General features: G+C 41.5%; 1 protein-coding gene across 3 annotated transcripts in view; it reads right to left on the bottom strand.

Moving 5' to 3' along the window:
- os9 (OS9 endoplasmic reticulum lectin) overlaps positions 1-22,406 on the bottom strand; it is a 45,765-nt gene that overhangs the window by 7,668 nt on the left and 15,691 nt on the right. For 2 of the 3 annotated variants that reach the window (XM_060821050.1, XM_060821052.1), the window contains exons 3-12: positions 21,564-21,627; positions 19,587-19,663; positions 17,530-17,628; positions 14,736-14,937; positions 12,512-12,682; positions 9,302-9,423; positions 6,708-6,768; positions 6,414-6,499; positions 3,380-3,619; positions 2,113-2,296 (exon numbers count right to left, since the gene is read on the bottom strand). In XM_060821050.1, the coding sequence (XP_060677033.1) occupies positions 2,113-2,296; positions 3,380-3,619; positions 6,414-6,499; positions 6,708-6,768; positions 9,302-9,423; positions 12,512-12,682; positions 14,736-14,937; positions 17,530-17,628; positions 19,587-19,663; positions 21,564-21,627 (1,306 nt within the window). The remainder of the gene's footprint in view (positions 1-2,112; positions 2,297-3,379; positions 3,620-6,413; positions 6,500-6,707; positions 6,769-9,301; positions 9,424-12,511; positions 12,683-14,735; positions 14,938-17,529; positions 17,629-19,586; positions 19,664-21,563; positions 21,628-22,406) is intronic. The other variant, XM_060821051.1, reaches the window with a different exon arrangement.

Raw genomic sequence — 22,406 nt, 5'->3', positions numbered from 1 at the left:
CCAAAGCAGCTGAAGGTGCTCAGAACTGGTGAAATAAGCAGAGATAGATGGTACATAGCCCAAAGATGGGAGACAAGAGAGATTTTTGAGGCATTGGTAATCATGAGTAAGCTACTGTTCCAGTTGGCTGAAAAACAGGCAAATAAAAGGCAATTTACAGTGCAAAATAATGAAACTTCTCAAATAACCCAGCAAACAAAAGTAAACTCTAAAGGGAAGACTTTGCTCACCAGTCCTCGAACCTTTACAATCTCAGGGAATTGCAGCAACTTCTACTACCTGGAGGTGCTGAGATTTCCCAAACAACCAAAAAAACACTTTTGCTAGCTCAAAGCGGTGGAAATTCAACATCAACGGCCAATGATAGAAAGGACAGGTACTCGACAAAGTCATGACAACGCAGAGATACAGAATGGGCTGATCCAAGGCTCAGAATTGACGCATTTAAATCAAACACTTGGATTTATAAAATTATTCAAACTTTTAGATGAAGCTAAATTAGGAAAGTTGGTCACGACAGAAAATTAGGTAACGTAAAATGCATAACATTTAAATACAAGAGGCAGATGAAATTAACACAGATATTGAAAGAACAAAATGAACAATATGTACATTCTCATGAATGGTCATTGTTAAAATGGAGACCTCAGGGCCTTAGTTGACACCAAGCTCAACATATCCAACATTGACTGAACAGCAATTAATAAAGCAAACTGAAGTCTATCGTCAATACAATAGAAAACAAGTCAGAAAGCCATGTCAGATCATATACTGCCTGGGTGAATCCAACTGTCACCAAGACACAGCAAAGACAAACGTACGCAGGGAAAGTTGCAGGAAAAGAGCAAGGAGTTTCGTTCCTTAAATTAGAGATCAGCACAATCAGGAAATCTTTGTAAAAACAGTCAGTCAGTCATTTCACCTTTCAAAAAGGACAACACCAATAGGGACCTGCAAAGCAGTGTTAAAAAAGATTAAAACTGCTGCCACCACTGCCCACTAGAAAAAGAAGGAAGTCTTTCATTAATGTCAGGATATCCTTCAAAACTGCACAAGATGCAATTCCAGAGGAGGTGTACAGCAAAAGCTCTGGAATCATTTAAGGAAAAAAAAAAGCTGTGGGTGATGAAAGAGGAAGAGATAAAGTAGAAAATTAAGGCAGAGGAGTCATGTTATGGCTGCAGAGCCCCCTTTTCTCCTCACTCCCAAATGCCTGTTACCTCCCTTTTCAACTCCTCGATGGAATCAGTTTCTCCTCTGCCAGATCCTGACAATTCAGTGGAGTTTTCATCGCCCTTCACATCTTCCAAATCAGTCTGAACAGACATCTGGCTGCTTACCAAATTGCCAGCGGAAATGTTTGCCTACTCTATTCAAAACCTCTTTTCTACTCATCAAAACCCCCTTGTCTATCTTGAAAACCAAAACCTCGGACATTTTAACCTTGTGCTTCAAAAAAAGAAGTGTTTTAACCTTTTCCAACTTCCTCACAATAACCAAGGTATCTCACTCTGATAGCATCCTGGTAAGTCTCCTCCTTATCTTAAGGCATTTCCTGAGCGTATGTATTCTGGATAATTCTAGCCCAGAGGCCTAACCAATGAGTTATGAAACTGTTTTTAATATTACACACAGCTATTTATAATCCCAAGTAAGCCATCTGCTTTTTTTAAAAACTAGTCCTGCCATCTTGAAGGATTAGTGTACATGGATCAAGGTACATCTGTTTGTCTAAACTTTATTGCATACGACCTTTCAATATTAACACATCTTCTCAAGGATCACCATAGTGAACTCCATGTGCCATGCTTGTGCCCACTAGACCATCCTTTTGAAAGGATTGTCGTGAAGTGGGAATTATCCTTGCCTAGCATTTGTGCGTCTACATGTGGATCTGCAAACTTCAAAATGCTGCTCAACAAGAACACCAAATATGCCTCCTCTACTATCACACCTACAATCTCCCCTCTTCTTTCATCCATCCTCTCCCCATGTAACGGCAAAAGCAAAGAACTCACATAGTAATGCTGTAGGTTAATAACATTTGCTGCCTGTACATGAAACAAAACCCCCACAAGAATTCTGGCAGTGAATGAAATCCATGTCACATACCATCTGTCTGTTTGGAAGCAGGACTGGGACTTCCCTTTGATGTGTCACTATCCTTTTCACCGTGTGCAACTTCCTTTTCTTCAAGTTTGTCGATGAGTTTATTTAGGGTCGTGGCCAAGGTCTTGGAGGCTTGATTGCGATCAAATTCCCCTTTGAGACCCTCTGCTTCAAGCTCATCTTGTGCCTGAAAACAATGTCATGTTAGACTGTGTCAGGGTAGAAGACTAAATGGTGTGCTACTCACCAAGGTTCCACCATGCAAACAAATAATGACAGAGAATACACAAATTATGTGGAGAGATGTTATCATCTTGTCATTTCAGATAAAGCTGAAGATCACATTAAGTCTTGGGTTATTCCTCATTGCATGCTGCAAAAGGCACAAATATGGCTACAGCAACATGGTGCCATTCATCTTCAAGTCCCAGAGTATCCCACTAAGACACAGTACCTTAACATTTTCAAAGCCCCTACTCAGATTAGTTTAGCCTCGTGTAAAGTGGCCAAACAGGAAGAATACATGCAGCAGGACACGCAAATCTTTCTACTTATCCACATAAAGGGTGATTGATATCTAAGAAGTGATGAACAGAACCGGAGGTTTCTTGTCAATACAAGTGCAATGAGAGCAATAGAACCACCACAAAAAGTTGAACCAGCTTTCCTCTCTCTGACCTTGATCAATGGTTGTTACATCAAATGAGTCACTTATTCGGCTTTCCACCCAGGACATTGCAAGGAGAGCTGAAGCAAACATTTCCCCTTGTGTATGAAACATACGCACCACAAATTTGATTTTAGCTGCTGATTTCAAATCAGTGGCCAAGCTCAAAAGGATATAATTTGTTTTCTAGCCCAGTGTGCTCTTGGTGAACCTGCACACACCACTGACAGTCAGGTCACTTTAGAAACTGCAAAATAGCATCTTACAATGAAACAAAGAGGGCAATGAGACAAATCAGCACAGGAGATGGATCATGCTGCAGATCAACTCGCTTATTTGAAGTAAGTGGCCTTGCATAGCACATGTCACAGAATCATGGAAGTGTTCCAGCAACAGGCAGACTTTCAGTCCACCACACTGGCACTAGCTCATTAACTGGGCATCATTGGCTGGTGCCAATCCCCTCCCTGCCACCCACCGTGTCATTCTAGCACCAGCACCCAGTTGAAAAAAAGGTTTGTTCTGACCCGGTCTTATCAGCTACGTTTACTGACTTTTAACTCGCATGAAAACTGCTGTAAATTCACAAAGCATATTACTCACTTCATCAATTAGATTTTCAAATTCTTTTTCCATTTCTTCCTTCACTTCTCTTTTAATTTCAGACATCTTTGATTTAGGTAGGGACACGTCTTCAAGTTCCTTTTCAAAGTCTTTAATGAGCTCATTTTCTTCACTATCAATCATCTCCTCTTGTTTTGCTGAGAAGTCTTGGTCAGTGGATTCGTCAGAAGATCTTGCAGAGGTATCCACAGTCGGATCCTTATCCTCATCACCTTTCCGCTGTCAGACACCAAACAAAACAGGGAAAAAAAAAAGTTTTAGGTGTGACATATGCACAAGTGGAAACACACGTCACTATCCTCTACACTTGTCAACCCATGGGTATTTTTAACCGGAATACATTTATTAGTATACACAAGGTGCAATTAGAATTTCTCAAGTACATTGTCACTTCCAATCTAACTGGCCAATGGAACGGATGCTTCAAATCAGACGTGAATGGATTTTATGTTTTAAAGAGAAAAGGCACAGAACTTATCATATTCTGCAACTGCTGTTCGAGCAAAGCTTTTAATACTATGACTACTGAAAAAAGACTGTACAAATTCTTAAGCAGCCAAAAAAAAAAAGACAGATTGTCTGGAATTTCTGAGCATGCCTTGGCAATGGGATTGATGTGTGGTTTTATCATGAAGTGTGCATGAGGGAGAACAAAACTGAATTCAACTAAGACTCGGTCTTGGGCTCTTGCCCGAAATGACGATTCTCCTGCCCCTTGGATGCTGCCTGACCTGCTGTGCTTTTCCAGCACCACTCTCTCGACTGATCTCCAGAATCTGCAGTCCTCACTCTCCTCCTCCTCAATTGTTGAATAGCCAACATTGGCAATCCAGGTGACTCCAAGCAGACTGGGTATTGTCTGTCAAGTAATAACTTAAAAGTTGCCTTTTTTTTTAAATGGACCAGGTTTGTGGAAAGAAAACGAGAGAAATAAACTTCCCCTTAAGTACTTTGGCATCATAAATCCAGATCAAGTGGCTCCACACCAGATTACTAGTTTTGTAATCTTTTAAACTATTTGCACAACCTCTTTCTCCGCCCCCACCCCCACCTGAAATGGAAGCTTCCTGCTTTTTCTTCCTTTGCTTTGATTTCTCTAAACTTGAGCAGCAATGAGGGAAAGGTATTAATAAAAGGGATGAGCTGAATAAATTAAACAAGCTCAAAAGAGGACAAAATTCTGGGAATGGATTGACTGCATCTACACACTTTAAATAGAATCTAGGGATGAACTCTGAGGCATTACAATTTATATTTGATAACTTGGTAGAAAGGGTTAGTCTCAGAACTGACAGATAGCGAATCTGATTCCTGCATTTCGAGAGACAGAGGGCTTTTTAAAAATAATAAACACAGGAGTTCAAGTGTGGAAAGAACTGCAAGAGGAAGTGGTGAATGCAGGTACAATTACAGGGTTTAAGAGACATTTGGATAAGTACATGAATAGGAAAGGTTTGGAGGGAGATGAGCCAAGTGCAGACAGGTGGGACTAGTTCAGTTTGGGATTATGGTCGGCACGGACTGGGTGGACCAAAGGGGCCGTTTCTGTGCTCTATGGCTCTATAATGTGTCCAGGAAATTTTAGGCTAGTCAGTTTAGCATCTGGAGTAGAAAACAGTGGCATTCGGACGTAAAAATAGAAGATCTAGAAATGAGGAATATAATGATGAATAACCAGCATAGACGGCAAAAGTGAAAGCTGAAAATTGGAGGAACAGAAAATATAACTCGTTGTAAATCAAGAGGCCTTTCAAAGGTGGCCTATAAAACACTGATGAAGGAAGTGAATGTGGAGCCGGGGGCTAGCTGGCTTCCAGTTCTAAATCACTGGAGCACAGAGCAACTTCACAGGTGGGAAGCAGTGGCCACAAGGATCAGTGCTAGCACCACTCATTCTCAAATCTTCAGCGATGATTTGAACGCAGATCAAAAATGTCTCTAACTTTGCAGATAACATCCAATTGGAAGGATACATTGGCGCCAAGGAGGACCGTGACTAGCTACAGGAGAATTCTAATGAATTTACAAAGTGGACAAATAATTGGTGAGAGAAGTTCAAACCAGGTAAGTAAGGTAGTACATTTTGGTTGGAAGAACAAAGAGGTCACTTATTAGTTGGAAGGTAAGTCGAGGTAGGATAGAGCAACAAAGGGGCCTTGAAACAGGAATACAATTACTACAAATGAAGAGGTTAAAATCAGAAAAACAGCAAGCCAAGAAGTTAGTTTTATTTTTAGTAGGGAATTTATGCTAGCCCTGTACTGAACCTTTCTTGGACCACACACAGTACTATGAACAACTTGATTATATTTTACAAAGGCTAAAAAACTGGGGAGGGTGCGAAGAAGGTATACAGGGATGCAAGCCAACACATCAGGAAAGGAACAGGCTGGGTTTCGCCAGACTTGGAAGCCAGCCACTTGAGGGATGACCAAACAAAATTAATGAATTCCTTTGTATCCACGGTTTCAAAATCTAGGTTTCCTCTGGTAGGGAAGAGCATAAAGTACAGGCCGTTAAGAGAGGGACTAAGAAATTTCTTCATCCAAAGAGCGGTGGGAATACAGTGCTTGATCCCAAAGGGAATGGATTGAAGCAAACAGTATATGAATATCAGGAGAAACTGGGCAAGGAGATAGGAATAGAGGGTTATGATGACTTACGTGAGCAAAGATGGGAGGAGATTTGAATGAAGCATAAACATCAGTGTGGATTTATTGGACCAAATGGCCTGTTTCTATGCTCTACACCCTCTGCAGAAAAGCACAGCGACTAAGCGAGGAAGTGAGATATTTATTGAAATGAATGCTAACGAGGAGCAAAAATAAATTCCATCAAGTCCATTGAGCACAAAAAGGGATATGGTTAAACTGCTACAAAATCTAGTCATCCATTAACATCCAGACAAGCACATTATAATTTTTTAAAACAGAATACCAACAAAAAAAAAGGTAACCACCTTGCTTCAAGATCAACATTTAATGACAATACCACTGGAATGCTCCATCAGTACCTTTGCAGTCTGGTCTTTTAATTCTCGAATCAACTTGAGCAGATCCTCTGGGTTCCGGGTTATTCTGAACTGGACTTCCTGTTTGCCTGAATAGAAAGTGGGTGGGGGTGTATGGAAAAATTACAAGATCACGGTCACGTCAGAACTGAACTTTAAAAGTAACTAGCTAGTAAATTATACAACTCAATGATTGTTGTTTAGCTCAAGTTAACTATGCGTGAGAAAAGTTGGATGGAATGCTTGGTCCTTTGATTTTCAGGGGTTTTTGTGATATATCGTAATAATTATATTTACCTTGGTCACCTTGAAGGTTGTCGTCCCCAGTTTTAAATGCATCACTCAATTTAGAGTCAGCCTAACAAATAAACAAAAACATTCTATTACTGTTACTCCCTGGAGTTCAAGGGGGCAGTCTTACCAATTTCCCATTGAGGGCTGAGAAGGGGCAGATGGAGTTTAATTCAGATAAATGTGAGGTGCTGCATTTTGGGAAAGCAAATCTTAGCAGGATTTATACACTTAATGGTAAGGTCCTAGGGAGTGTTGCTGAACAAAGAGACCTTGGAGTGCAGGTTCATAGCTCCTTGAAAGTGGAGTTGCAGGGAGATAGGATAGTGAAGGCAGCGTTTGGTATGCTTTTCTTTATTGGTGAGAGTATTGAGTACAGGAGTTGGGAGGTCATGTTGCGGCTGTACAGGACATTGGTTAGGCCACTGTTGGAATATTGCGTGCAATTCTGGTCTCCTTCCTATCGGAAAGATGTTGTGAAACTTGAAAGGGTTCAGAAAAGATTTACAAGGATGTTGCCAGGGTTGGAGGGTTTGAGCTACAGGGAGAGGTTGGGCCTGTTTTCCCTGGAGCATCAGAGGCTGAGGGCGACCTTATGGAGGTTTACAAAATTATGAGGAGCATAGATAGGATAAATAGGTAAGGTCTTTTCCCTGGGGTCGGAGAGTCCAGAACTAGAGGGCATAGGTTTAGGGTGAGAGGGGAAGGATATAAAAGAAACCCAAGGGGCAACTTTTTCACACAGAGGGTGGTACGTGTATGGAATGAGCTGCCAGAGGAAGTGGTGGAGATTGGTACAATTGCAACATTTAAAGAGGCATTTGGATGGGTATATGAATAGGAAGGGTTTGGAGGGATATGGGCCAGGTGCTGGCAGGTGGGACTAGATTGGGTTGGGATATCTGTCCATGCTGACCAGATTGGACCGAAGGGTCTGTTTCCATGCTGTACATCTAAGTCTCTATGACTCTGTGAGCCATCCTGACAAACACCATCAAATTGAGCACATCAGAAGTGCTGCATTATTTCAGATTAAAGGAAAGCATTGACACATTTCAAAACAGATAAGTTGAAAGAAAAAGGGGAAATCAAACATTGCAAGAAGTCAAAACAAGGGCTTAAAAAACCTGACGATTAAAAGTTACATGCCAGCTCTCAATATCTTTAATAGTACAGCAATTTGCTCAGTTAAAACATGCATATGGCATTGCAAATGCTCAAGTGTACTAGGTTTGAGGGAAAAGAACCATTAAGGTTGGGGGGCTCAAGACAAGATTCCCAACCCTTTTCAGTGGACATCAATTTCAGACTGCTCCCTGGCAGTGAAGCATATCGCCAATCTCGGAATAGTGCAAAGGATACATGCCTAACCCAATGCATTGGTAACTGTAATACTTTACACAGTGACTAGGCAGAAATTATGAACAAATAAAAGCCTTGATAATTTCACAAAAACAAATCTGAATTTGAAGTGTTGTTATTCATTTTTAGCATGACAGAGTCACGACATCAGTCAGCATTTATTGCCCATCCCTAGTTGCCCTGCAGAATGGGGTGGTGAGCTGCTTTCTTCAACTGCTGCAGGTCACTTGGTACAAGTACATCCACAGTATTGTCAGGAAGGGAGCTCCAGGATTTTGACAGTGACAATGAAAGAGAGGTGGTAGCTTGAATCAACTATAACAACAGTGTCTGGTACGTACTGGCAAATGCATACATTGGATCACCATTGAATGCAGGGTCACATTGAAAACTGGACTCCAAGTGCATTGCATTATTTACTCCACACTGCATGACGTGTCAAACATGACAAGGGATACCAAAAAACATGATTAGGTGCACAAGAGCTTATCTTGGCACATGGCTTTAACAAAGCCGATATTCACTGCAGAAATATGAAGTGATTATTCAACACTTTATACATTCTTTTGCTCAGCTCTCATCTTGTTGTGAAGGGAGTAGTTAAAACTTCCTTTAGGTGTTCTGAAAACCCAGATTAAACCCCCCTCCCCCTCCAGGTGTGGTAATTTTACACAAAAAGTAATAAACCGAACTCAGACAGTAGAGCACGATACAAGGGAAAGAATCTTCACGATGAAGGGACAAATTTGAATTTTAAAGTGCTCTTCTTCTTTAACACAAACTTGATCATTCTTTTCCGAATGCTCCCAAATTTGAAGAATGGAAATTTGTCTATCGGAATAGATCTTTATCCATTATAAACCACACTCAAAAAGTAGCAGTCACCTCAGGCCTCCTCCTTATAAATCACTTCCATATGGAAACAGGGAACAATATTGGGGATTACAGAGTTTGCTAAAATTAGAATGGATTGGGCATTTGACACAAGTCCTCGGAATAGTAAAATTCTAGATTACAGGAGAAGATTATATGCACAGAGCTAAGCTTTTTGATAGCTTTGACTAGATTCGTACTTTGCAAGTAAGAACTTTGCATGCAAAATCGGTATCATTACTTCAACATCCAGCCTACCATTGTCAAAAGTTTAAAATGTTTATTAACAGAAATCCTGACAGAATCCACTGCTTTCCCAACATGAAGGCTCACTATAACATAGATGTTTTAAAATCCTGCAATACCTCTTCTAGCTTCTCTTCTGAAAGGGGACCCTCCTCACTCACTGGTTTGCTGATTCTGTCCCAGAATTTCTCACCATTATCCTCGTCTTCTGTTACCTCCTGCGAATTTAAGGTTTCAATTCCTGGAATTCAAAGAAACCCCAGCTGTGTCAGTTAATAGTCACAGGCGCTTTGTGATTGCAGTGAAGGCAGCAAACTCATTATAGGTACAGTCACAAGTGAAGGGCTCTTTCCTGTTGGAACGACACAGATGGATTTTGTTGGGGTACAATACAATTAGTTAGCACAAGGGATTGAAGATGGGAATCTGCCACACAGCAAGAACAAGCCTCTGGTAAAATGACTGGGGGCAGTTTCAGTTCCAATTTCAGTGAACAAAAAAACCCAAAAGCCAAACCCTGCAGATGCTGGAAATTTTACATAAAAACAGAAGATGGTTCGGAGTGTGCACATTCTCCCCGTGCCTGCGTGGGTGTCCTCTGGGTGCTCCGGTTTCCTCCCACAATCCAAAGACATGCCAGTTAGGTGAAATGGCCGTGCTAAATTGCTCAGAGTGTTCAGGGATGTGTAGGTTAGGCGCATTAGTCAGGGTTAAAGAGAGGATAGGTGAATGGATCTGGGTAGGTTACTCTTTGGAGGGTTGGTGCAGGAGGGCCTGTTTCCCCACAGTAGGGATTCTAAGATAATGAAGATACACAGCAGGTCTGGCTGTTCATTGGTCCCTGAATGTTTACTTGGTCCCAGCGAAGCACATGACTGTTGTTCTATTCCATGATTACCAGAAGCCATTCCTGTCCTGCTGACATGAGTCCTCACATGTCCCCAAATCCCCAAACAGAACATACCAAAGATTGGTGGGAGATGGAGAGATGTCCAGAGAGACAGTTTGAATATTAAAAATGACAAAATAGTACTCCGATGTCTATTTGTCTAAGTGATTTTCTGCAGATCTTTGGTGTATATGAACACTAAAAGCAAGATGCTGTACTCCCAGCAGCAATTTAAGAGAGTCAAAGCAGCAGACTGAAGTCACTGGCTCAAACTTCAAATACCCAACACTGGCAAGTTTACCATTTATGCACAGAACAGTAATATTAGCATGCAGCTGGTTAAAAGACAACACAAAAGGAAAGATGCTCAGGATGTTTGTTATGCTGAGTGGTTGCCCGGTCTGGGTGGTTTGCATCATAAAATCCCGATAGTGTGGAAACAAGCCATTCAGCCCAGTAAATCTACATCACCACGGAGATTGCTATTGGAAACGGCAGAGGAGTTAACAGAAGATCTTGCTGCATTCTTCCAATTTTCCCTAGACCTGGGGAAGTGGCAGAGGATTGGAGGAGACGACAAATTTGATATTATTACAATCACGGAGTTACAGCACAAGAGGCGATGTGACCCGAGTACATGGCAGCCCTGCAGAGCAATCCATCCGATGGGTTTCCTTTCTCCTGCGGATCCAATATCCTTCTGAAATCATTCACGGTCTCTCTCTTCACCACCTTCACAGGCAGTGAGTTCTAACTCATTATCACTTACTGTATAAAAGCAGTTCTTCCTCATATACCCTTCTAAAAACTTAACCCAGTGTCTGCTACTAATGGGAACAGTTTATTTTTGTCCTATCCTATCATAGTCTTTATCTAACTTTCCACTCACCCTCCTTGGCCTGAAGGAGAACAATCCCAGCTTGGTCAGCCTAACCTTGTAGCTAAAGCTTCTCACGCCTGAAATCATTCCAGCACATCTCGGATCCGACCGAGTGTGTTACGACCAGAACCGGATCATAATCCCAGCAAAGACTGAGCCAGGGGTTTATGAAGGATGAGCATAACATCCCTGCTTTTGTATTACCTCCTAAAAAGTTTAGAACGCCGAGCGCTCACGTGCTTTGCTCATTACTATTTCAACATTTCCTGCTACCTTCAAAAGGTCAATGCTTGTGCATCCCAAGGTTACTCGGTCACTGCACGCTTTGGAATGATCTGTAACCGCCTTCTGCAAAAACGCATCACCCTGCAGTTGTGTGCTGAACTCCAGCTCCCTCTTCTCTACCTTTGCTAGCCTATCAAAAACAAATTGCTGGCAGCATCTGGGGAGAGAAAGTAGTGATAATGTTTTGGTCCAGCGATCCTTCTTCAGAACGGACTTCTCTCCACAGATGCCGCCAGGCCAGAGTTTTGCCCACAATTTCGGCTTCTGATTGCCAGCATCAGCAGCTCTTTTGGGTTTTTTGTTTGACTAGCCTATCAGCTTGTTGCAGTCGATTGCTATCATGCTCATAGTCGCCATTCCGCCAGTCTGAAAAACAACCATTTATGATGCGCTGTTTCCTGAGTTGGTGTCAAACTTTTGATACACCACGAGGCACAATTTGTTTCAGTAACGTTTTAAGTGGTACTTTGCCAAAAGCATCGTTGAGATCTACAGTGCATTCCTTGCTTTCGACATCTGTAATTTTAATTTCAATTAGATTAGTCAAGTGCAATCTTCCTTTTACAAACCCGTGCTGGCTTTCCTCAACATAAACTTAAGTGCCTGCTGATTCTTTTTTCTAAAATCTAATCCAACACAACGTTAAATTCACTAACTTGCAGTAGGCAGGAAGGCTTTCTCACTCTTTCTTGAATGAGGGCATTATATTTACCATCACCAGTCCTCTGATACCTCCCCATATCAAGGGAGAACTGGGAAGAAATACAGCAAGATCTTCTGCTGTCCCCTCTCCCATCTCCAACAGCTACATGGGATACAAGCCGCATGAACAAGACAACCACTCAGAGCAGGAGCAACACTGAATAAGTCTCCCAAAGGAACCTACAGCACTCAGCTTTCAGCCCACTGTGATAGTTGTGTCTCCTGATAGTTTGCTAGCTTTGTCTTACAATTAAATGCTGATACCACATACCCAAACATTAGTCGAGTGTGGGGTGCTGGAAAAGCTTATAGCTGAAACGGCGATTCTCCTGCTCCTCGGGTGCTGCCTGACCTGCTGTGCTTTTCCAGCACCACACACTCGACTCTGACCTCCAGCATCTGCAGTCCTCACTTTCTCCAACCCATCAAACATTAGACCTGCATTGTATCATATACCACCCTCTTTATCCCAAATACAGCCAACTTCGGGACAAATGGGAGGACTTCAGCCCACACTTTGGGCTGAAAACCATCATCAGCCTGTATGGTTACAGAAAGTGGAGACAGCCATACCTTCCAACTCCAATACGTTCTCACCAGTGTCTGAAAGCTCCTCCGTCTGGTTTTCAGATTCCAGAGTCAGGTCTTTCTCTTCATCAGTCTGTGCATTTTGGTCTTTCAACAACATTTCATCCAAGGTTTTCAACTCCTCAGAGATTTTTTCTACTTTGCGCTTGGTATCAGCTGTGCGGGGGTGGGGAGAGAAGAGAGACAGAGAGGTTGGGGGGGGGGGGGGGGGGGGGGGGTGAGAAAGGAAGAGGAGAAGAGACAGAGGGGTGGGAGAAGAGAAAAGTAGTTAACGGTACTGAAATAATTGCAAAAACAATGTTTCCCATCAACAACTGCACTCCATGTACTCCTCTTTTCCTTCAATTGTCATGTTTGAGGCAGTTGTAAACTAATTTATGGAGATAGATTACCTCAATTAGTTGACTAGTTATTTAACCTCACAGCTACTAGGCAGTGAACCTATGGACCTCAGTATCACATTTGCATTTGGTGCAATTGTATGGAACAATGGACAGACTGCAACTTAGGGAGGGTATAATTGTGAAGGGGGTGCAGGAGCAGAGGGAACGGTGGACATGTGAACATATTGAAGGTGGCGAGAACAGCTAATGAAGCAAACCTATTTCTAGGTTTCATTAAAAGAGAGTATAGAGTCCAAGAGCAGAAGGTGATGTTGAATATGTTCAAGACACATGTTAGACCTCCACTGGAGTAGCGTGTATGGCTCTGGGTGCCACTTTATGGCAAAGCTGCAAATGCAGTGGAGTGTGCCGAAGTGATCTACAAGAATGGTTCCAAGAATGAGAAACATTGATGTGGATAGGCTGAAGGAGCTGCAACTGCTCTCCTTAGAGAGAGAGGGCAGTTAAGGAGATTTCGGAAAAATAGATTCAAAATCACCAAGCAGATCGGGAGAAGCTCACAAAAAGGAACGAGAGCGCATGGATTCAAAGTGATGCACAAAAGAAACAAGGGCGATTTAAGGAAAAGGAAAACTGATACAAGTCGCTCAGATCTGGATAACATGAAGGAGGCAGAGTCAATTCAAGGAGCAAACTAGCTTGTTTGAAGAGGCAGTACAAGCAGAGTGGGCCAAATGGCTCCTTCTGTGTCAATAACAATTCAGTGACAGAGGGTGGTGAATCGTTGGGATTCTCTCTCCCAGAGGGCCATGGAAGCTCCGTGATGAGATAAATTCAAAATCAAGATTGAAACATTGCTGGTTATGACCAACATCATGGGTGATGTGGATCACAGGTGATGTGGTGTTGAGGTAGATCAGCTACGACCCAGAATGGTGAAGCAGACTCCACAGGTTGAATAGCTGACTCCTGCTCCTATGTTGCTGTACAATGAACCGTTCGAAGAATCACATATACTGTACATGTAACTGGAGTGAAAGATTAATCAGCAGAATCCATCAGAAGGGCAATTATTTAAAACTCAGGTGGGGATTTGTTTTGCTTCAACCTATCATTGAATCACCATTTATGGATATATTGTTATTGCTCACTGGAATCAATCTTAAAAATAATGATTTGAAGCTTTTTGAGAAGAAATGTACAAAAAGTAGCATTCGACATTAAAAAAATGCCCTCATCTAATGTGGATACACATCTTTTTTCCCCTCCGTTTTCTTATTTGTAGCATTTCCATTAAGAGACCGCACTTTTTAGGTCTACTGCCATAATCTTTAGCCAAGGTCCTGTTAACCAGACCTGGCAGCAAACAACTCCACCAGGAGTTGTGGCAGCTGATAAGGCACCTTCCCTTAATAGAGAATCAATAGGCATCCCAAGCCCAAAGAGAGAAAAGCCAAGGTCCCTTGACAGAGAGGACAGCGTCTTCTGCAAGGTCAACAAGCGACCTATAAATTTAATTGAGATTGTGAAGGAGGGGAGAGCAATGAGTGAACCAAATACATATCCCATACACTCGCCACCTTAAATGTTACTTCATTGACTTTAGATTAGATGTAAATGCTACTAAAGTCCAACCCTTGTTTCCTGCTTGGTTCCAAAGTTAGGGACATGAAGCATTAGGGTAGGACAGATAAAAGTCACGGATTATCAGAATACTAAGCTTCGTTAGACACAAGGCCATTACAGTTATACCTTCATAAGGAAATACAATCATGCATAAAATACTGGTGTCAGTACAGGTCTAATCATGCACAAATCATTAGCTCACCCTTGCTGATTGGAGGTATTAAAATTGTAGTACTTACTCACTTGGGCCTTGACATACTCTACGTACTGTTCTGGGCTGAGGGCAGGTTGGCATCTAATTGGTTGAGGCTTGGAAACAACAGCAGGGCGCAAGTAAGGGTGATGGCAAATCCGAGTGGTGTGTACTGTTAGCACGTAATTACACGACTGAGGCTCATCCACTCGAGCTATGTAATCCCCGGATCCTTCTTCACACATAAACTATTAAGAATACAAGTAGTAAAAAGGAAATAGAACATTTTGTTAGCATAGGAATGGCCCAAGTCATTTACCCATCAACATGATCAATAACGTCCCTGCCTTTGAAGCAATTCATTTCAAGGTCTCCCCAAAATCCAGGCATGTCAAGGAGGAATTCCACATACTGTATTCGGAGGCTAAGATTGGGTGGCTGCCAATTTGGAAGACATCAGGATCCTTTTCTCGGGGGGACTCAACGACATTTCCCAGCTCTCCTGGGTAGGTTTCTTAATGGAGTTGTTCCTGTTATCAAAAATCATGACAATTCATTGCTGTTGCTCAGGACTACCAACAGGGAGTATCTTCACCAGCGCTTTACACGCTGTTCAAAATGGTTTCTCAGGGTAGAGAAGTGAAAGAATGCAGGAAGCCAGTGTGGATATTGTAGGCTGAAGCGGCAGAAGTGCAAACCAGGTGCTTTTTGAAAGGGGTACAGTATATGTTGGGCATTATTTCAGAAGGAAATGTAGTCAAGAAAGAGAAACTGAGTTTTAACAAAAATGCAGACTAAGAGGTCATTAAAAAAGGGACCAAACATGGATTTCCATTGAGAAGCTATTTATGGAAACTGTCGCCAAACAATATCATGGCTTCCTTCTCATAGCGCCCCAATTTACCTATAGGATTCTACTTCCCAAGAGGTGATACATGGATGCTTCGATATATTAAAACAAAATCACAAGATATAATGAAGAGGGGTTGACTAATCTCAGACTTTTCTCTCTGGAGAGGAGGGAAAAAAGGTGACCTGATCGAGGTATACAAGGTAATGAGGGGCATGGATAGCCAGAGGGGTCATAGTTTTAAGATATTAGGAGGAAGGTATAAAGGAGATGTCAGAGGCAGGTTCTTTATGCAGAGAGTTGTGAATGCATGGAATGCGTTGCCAGCGGTGGTCATTAGGGACATTTAAGCGACTGCTGGACATGCACATGGATAGCAGTGAATTGAGGGGGGCAGAGGTTAGGTGATTTTATTTCAGATTAGGAGTCATCCTTGGCACAACATTCTGAAGAGCCTGTCCTGTCCTGTACTTTTCTATGTTCCATTAAACTCTAGTTCCTTTCTTTAAGCAAGCTTCAGTACTATAGAGCATGTGGAGATTAAACAGATGGTGGCATATGCATGTCAAGTCTTCCCTAGTTGGCCGAAAAATTGAACCATTAAAGTGTTACTCTTAAAAACAATGTAGTACCTCCTTAAAAGGGCTACTTCTTTTTCCCACTGAAATTATACAACTGCAGCTTTGCAGAGTGCTACAGTCACACATGCAATTAGTGACACCACATGGAACATTTAGGTACAGCACTACATAAAGGAACTAGCACTGCCCAAGGGAAACAAGAAAAAGAGGCCAGTCAGTGAATCTACACTTACTATGCTGCAATTACATCTATATTACTCTAGTATCAGACTCCCAGCTATTTCAGATCATCTTAAACTAATCATGATCAGAGATTTAGTCCTGCAAAGCAGTAGCCTGCTATTCATCCACAATGTCATATACACTACTTGAAACAGATTGTGGCACGCTTAGTTTGCAGGAGCAAATGTCAGGCTGTTTGCACATGTTTGTGTTCCGTCTCTATTCCCGACAGGTCTCGATCTACAAGAGAGGAAATACAAGCAAAAACATTTGCAAACAGCAAGACGCAGGGGACTTGCTGCACAGTGAGTTTTATGTAGAAGCCTAGATTATCTTTCATACTGAAAAGTTGTGACAAAAAAAAAGGACAAAAGCAGCTTTGCAACTTGGAAGGTTTTGGCGGAAATCCAGCTCCACTGCTGGAATGGAAGTCTTAACGGACAGCTCCAACAGTCTGGAAAACAGACACGTTCAAGCAGTTTACTGCAGTGATTACTCAAGCATGTTTCACATCAGCTGGTGTTGTAGCAAGTTAATTTACTGGGGTGTAGATGACAGGATCAAAGCAGTATTTATTCCCCACTTATACATCTCTCAAGAACAGCACAAAACCAAAAAAGTGTGTGGCTGGAGTCACATGTGGGCAGAACTGGATAAGGGTTCTTGGAGGGATATTAGTGAAACAGTTGAATTTTTTAAATTAAAAAAAAATTCAATCCCATAACTATGCTCTTGGCACCAAGCCACAAATTGATGGGATTTAAACCTCACTTCTGGGTCCTCTCTTCAATACAGTAACCACTAGGTTAATGTATTTCCTTAATCAATGCCACACTGATACAATGGAGACCAGCTAAAGTCACAGTCAAGACATGCTGCTGAGACAAACCATTGAAACCATGCTCTATACCTGTCTACGGTGTTTCATCAAGTACCCCACAGGTTAATTTCCTTTTTCTCAGCAACATATTGCGAACCCATACATTAGGATGAATGCTCCATTTCCCCCCCTCCATCTTAACTGGCAAAGCAGAATGCTGCAGTGCTGACTTTTCAATCAATACTGGAAAGGAAGCCTTTACTAAAATTATGGCAATTTCTGCGTTTCAACGCTTCAATCAATGGGATGCCTGGATTGAAGTGTACAGCTTCAGTTAGTTTCTAGGATGAAGAGCCTGTAAACTTACCCTTACTTCAGCCTCCCTTGGCTTTTCATTAAGGTCACATTTGGATCCATTTACATAAGTCTGACTATGGTATCTTTTCAACTTATGCTGCTTTGAAGCCTGCAAATAAAGGGAATTCTTAAAAAGTATATAAACTTGAGGTTTCATAACTACAAACAAAAAAAATGCATTCAACTCCTAAACTGCAAATGGTCCATGGATGATTTAAAAAAAACACATCATAGTGAGATTGGAAGCAAACCGCATTGGATAGAATTGGCCGTTCTCTGCCCCTTTAGGATGTAAAATTCAACGGACACCAGCAACCTTCCATGACCTGATCAAGTGATCATTTCTCACATGCGGATTCACAAATTTCAAACAGGTTATTCAACCAGAGCAGCAGGAGGAAACATCTGCCAACATCCATGCTTCTGGCAGCTGGGATACGTAGCGATTGGAACCCGGGTCAATTTACTCTTTCCAACTCAAAGGCCACGTCTTCTGACTGACATCAGGCAAGTCAATTAAGATCGAAGACCAAACCTAGCACTTTCCATCAGTATGGCTCAAATGCCTTGTTAGTTTAATTCGTGAGCCAAACAAGGTCACTTACCCAAGCAATAAAACAATGTTTGACACAATAACACAGTTATACCTACAAATGACACAGGAGGTTGAGTCACTTCAAATTAATGCAACATTTTTGAAATTTGCAGGCTGAAGGCAGGAAGTAAAATATTAAGAGGTATCAGATATATATTCTGAAAGCTTTTACACCTTTGACATCAAATATCATGCACTTTTTAAAAAAAAACTGCATTTCAAAAGTTAGCTAATGACAATGCCTGAACGAGAAAGTATCGATTAGCTGTTGACCGAAAGAAGGTAACTCTGGAAGATTAGCTTAATATTTGAACAGAAAATGCTGGAAATACTCAACAGGTCAAGCAGAATCTGTGCAGAGTGAAACAGAGTTAAATGTTTCAGGTTGAAGAACACTCATCAATAATGTCCTAAAAAAGTCACTAACCAGAAACACTGAATTGCTATTCTCTCCACAGATGCAAGCTGATCAGCTGAGCACTTCCAGCATTTCTACTTTAATTTCATATATCCCAGCGTCTGCAAGATTTCACTTTATTTTAGCTCAGCATTTGACGGAGGGAATTTTGTCTTTTTAAAAAAATTACAAAATTTCTGTTAAGCATTCATTTTCCATATCCACATGAAACAGAAATTAGGTAAAACCTGTCCAGGCATTAAAATGCTGCAATTGCACTGCCCTATGATCTTACCTTGCAGTCCCATGGGCTTGCAGTACTCGAGAAAGAGCAAAAACAAAAATGCATAGCTTCTATTTATTAAGGCAAGGAAATCAGAGATAGATATTTGCGCACAATTCAATGCTGCAATGGTGAACTATATATGTGGGAAAAAAAAACTTGCATTTGATTGCGCCATTTGTGGCCTCAGGAGGTTCTATAGCCAATGAAGTACTTTTGAAGTGCAGTTGTTATTGTAAAGAAATGCAGTTGCCAATTTGCGCACAGCAAGGTCCCATAAATAGCAATGAGAAACAACCAGATAATCAGTTTTAGTGAAGTTGGTGGATAGAGATGGACACTGGTCAGGCCACTAAAGAGAACTTCCTTACTCTTCTTCGACTAACATCATGGGATCTTTAATGTCCACAGAAGGGAGCAAGTATGATTTTGTTTAAACGTCACATTTGAAAGACATCACCTCCCATGGTGCAACACTCAGGACTTCACTGAAGTGCCAAGTCTCCAGAGTGGGACTGGAACCGGAACCCACAACTTTCTGACTGAGGTGAGGGGGCTACCATTGAGCCCCAGCCGACACATACCATTCAGTGTCGAGATTTGTTCAAACCTCAGAAATTCAACTTAAAATAAAAGGGAAAATAAAACCACAGAGTTAATCTTGCATCAGTTGAATGATTAACAGCCAAAGCAAATTGGCTAAGGACAGCATTTACTTAAAGCATTGATCTTTTGGGACCTGCAGCAGATTGACACCAGACTAGCCTACCTATGATCGGAATTCATCCTTACCTTGGCAGTTTCATTGTTCCAGTCAAATTCAGATTCATAAAACCCAAGATACATCACATCTCCTTTAACTTCAGAATCTGAGCACAACAAAAAAATTAAAGCTAAAATGCAAACTCTGTCTTGAAAATAAAGGAAAAATGTTGAGAACTGCATGCAGTGCGACACGAACACTGCATTTACATTATCGAGCTGACAATGTCAGCAGCCCTTTAACATTGCATGTCAATCCAGAATGACTCCTGCAGCAGAGTCCACCTTCTGGAGGCAGCTCCTTACTATGTTACTCGTTTGCATTCAGTGCTTTGCCTTCAGTCACCATTAAGTTCTTGCCTGAGCTCTCAACTCACCTGTTAAGAGGTCAGCATTACAGTTTTTACATTGCTGGCCTGTTCGAACATTATCCCTAACTTTAGGAAAGCTTTCAGGCCAGAAATCTCTCGTCATAAACAGGCCACGACCAACACTGCAGATGCAGTGATTTGGCAACGAGCCTTAATGTAGCACAGACACTTTAAATAAAACAAATTTACTTCGAGTTCAAGTCTGCCGAGCAGCATCAGGCATATGCACTGACACAGTAAAGTGAAGACAAAGAGTTGAAAAATCACACTTTTATTAAAATTATTGCTTGCATTATAATATAGACGTTCCTAGCGTAAACATCTCCAAGGGATGAGGGCAACTTTTATCTGGAGGACAGGGATAGGTTGATACCTACCATTTCAATTGCAGACATGGGTTGGGGAGTAAGGCTGACAATGGGGAAGGTAAAATATCCATTTCTCTGCACAGGTTACCAAAGTCAAAAATGAGAGCTCTGTACTGGTTTATAGTCAACCCAGATTAGTAGGAATATCATAACTACAGAGAAATATTTTGAATCTCATTTCTATTGGCAGCACACGTTAAATATTCTGAATATATGACTTTTGTGATTTTGGTTAAGTTTTGACTTTGTGGCTGTTTCTCCAAGACCAGTACCAGCACCAGAATGCTACAAACTCCTATAGCTGCTTGTTCCAGTACAAGGGAGCAAGGTTTGTCAGTAAGTCTCACCAATTAAGAAAGTTGGAGGGAAGTGGAACACCAGCTTTGCACTTGAATGGAACTGGATCAGTTTTACAAGATCAACAGGTTTTGGCAGTTTTTGAGAAGATTTGTAGCTCAGGTTGATGGTAAGTATAGAAGTAAGCTCGCTCGCTGAGCTGGAAGGTTTTCAGATGTTTCGTCACCATGACTAGGTAACATCATCAGTGAGTCCCCAGTGAAGCGCTGGTGGTATGTCCCACCTCTCTATTTATAGGTATTGGTTTCTTAAGGTGGGTGATGTCATTTCCAGTTCTTTTTTCTCCCCAAGGGAAGGTAGATGGGATCTAAATTGATGGAGTTTTGGTTAGAATGCCATGCCTCTAAGAATTCTTGTGCGTGTCTTTGTTTTGCCTGTCCTAGGAGGGGTGTGTTATCCCAGTCAAACTGGTGTCCACCTTTGTCTGTATGTATGGAAAGCAGTGAGAGTGGGTCATGTCTGTTGGTGTTCATGTATCCTGGTGGCACGTTTCCTGCTTGTTTGTCCAATGTCGTTTTTTTTAAAAAAACACCTTGTATGATATGTTGTAAACAATGCTAGTTTTGCTGGGAGTATCTAACGGATCCTTTAGCTTCGTTAACCGCTGTTTAAGTGCGTTGGTAAGTGTGTAGGCTACCGTGATGCCAGGGGACTGAGTCAATATCATAGTGGTCAGCTTGAAAATCCCGAAAGTAACCCATCACCCGAAATTTTGGGACTGGTAGACAGATAGAGAGCTGATTTAAAGTCCAATAAAATGGCTTTACAAATTTATATAGCACCTCTAGTGCTAAAAAGTTTCAGAAAATGCAGGAGGGGGAATGTGAAACGCTGAGAGCCAACATAGTCCAGTGAGAAGTTACAAACAACCCAAAACCAACATTATATTAACAAAAGCATTTTTTATTTACCTTCTGTGTGATATTGCTTGATATGTTGGCCATAACAAAATTCATATGTCCACCAGTCTTTGGTCTATAAGTAAACAGAGAAAAGCAAGCTCCAACAATGAAACAGATTTGACAGTGAACTGCAATTTAACCAAACCAAAAATACCGTTGGAAAAGAATGGGACAGTGTCATATTTTTCCGGGTCGATAAAGCATTACTTTTGTTTCAGGTTAGTTGTTCCTTTTCCTTACTACTTCAACATTTGGGAGACTGTAGGACAGGGTAGGAATTAACATTTTATGGTGTAGTTCATTACCTAGTCACAGCCAGCTTGCAGAAGCCAATGTGCTGGGCTCCATTTTCAATTGTTGTTCTACATGCAAGACTACCAGAAACCATTTTTAGCAACCTTCTCAAATCAAAGGACTAATATGGAAACACAATGATTGTGTTAGTGAAGTAAAACACCCATCTTCTGAAAAGAGATTAGGCCCTGGTTTCAACTTCTGCCACTATGTGCCTCTCTACAATACTGCACATTTGAATACGGTCTTGGAAAGTTACACAAAACAGAAACAGGTTGCAGTACACTGGCACAAAGGAAGAGTTACAGCCCTAATTACATGCAGGGTTCACGGCTCTACAATGCAGTTGGTAAACCTCACCATCAGATATCAAGGATCTCTTGTTTGACCCCTGGCTTATTCAGTCGTCCATCATCAGCCAAAAAGGGCAAAACGAAAATCCTCCAGCAAAAATAAAAAGGACCAGAAAATATTCAAGAAAAGGGAAAGGATTTCTGATCCTGGTCGTTGTTGTAGATGTAAGCATACATGGACGTTGTAGGGGTCTCTTAGGTCTTT

The sequence above is a fragment of the Hemiscyllium ocellatum genome, chromosome X (assembly GCF_020745735.1).
Source record: "Hemiscyllium ocellatum isolate sHemOce1 chromosome X, sHemOce1.pat.X.cur, whole genome shotgun sequence".
Classification (NCBI taxonomy): domain Eukaryota; kingdom Metazoa; phylum Chordata; class Chondrichthyes; order Orectolobiformes; family Hemiscylliidae; genus Hemiscyllium; species Hemiscyllium ocellatum.
This window is presented reverse-complemented; position numbering and strand designations above follow the sequence as displayed.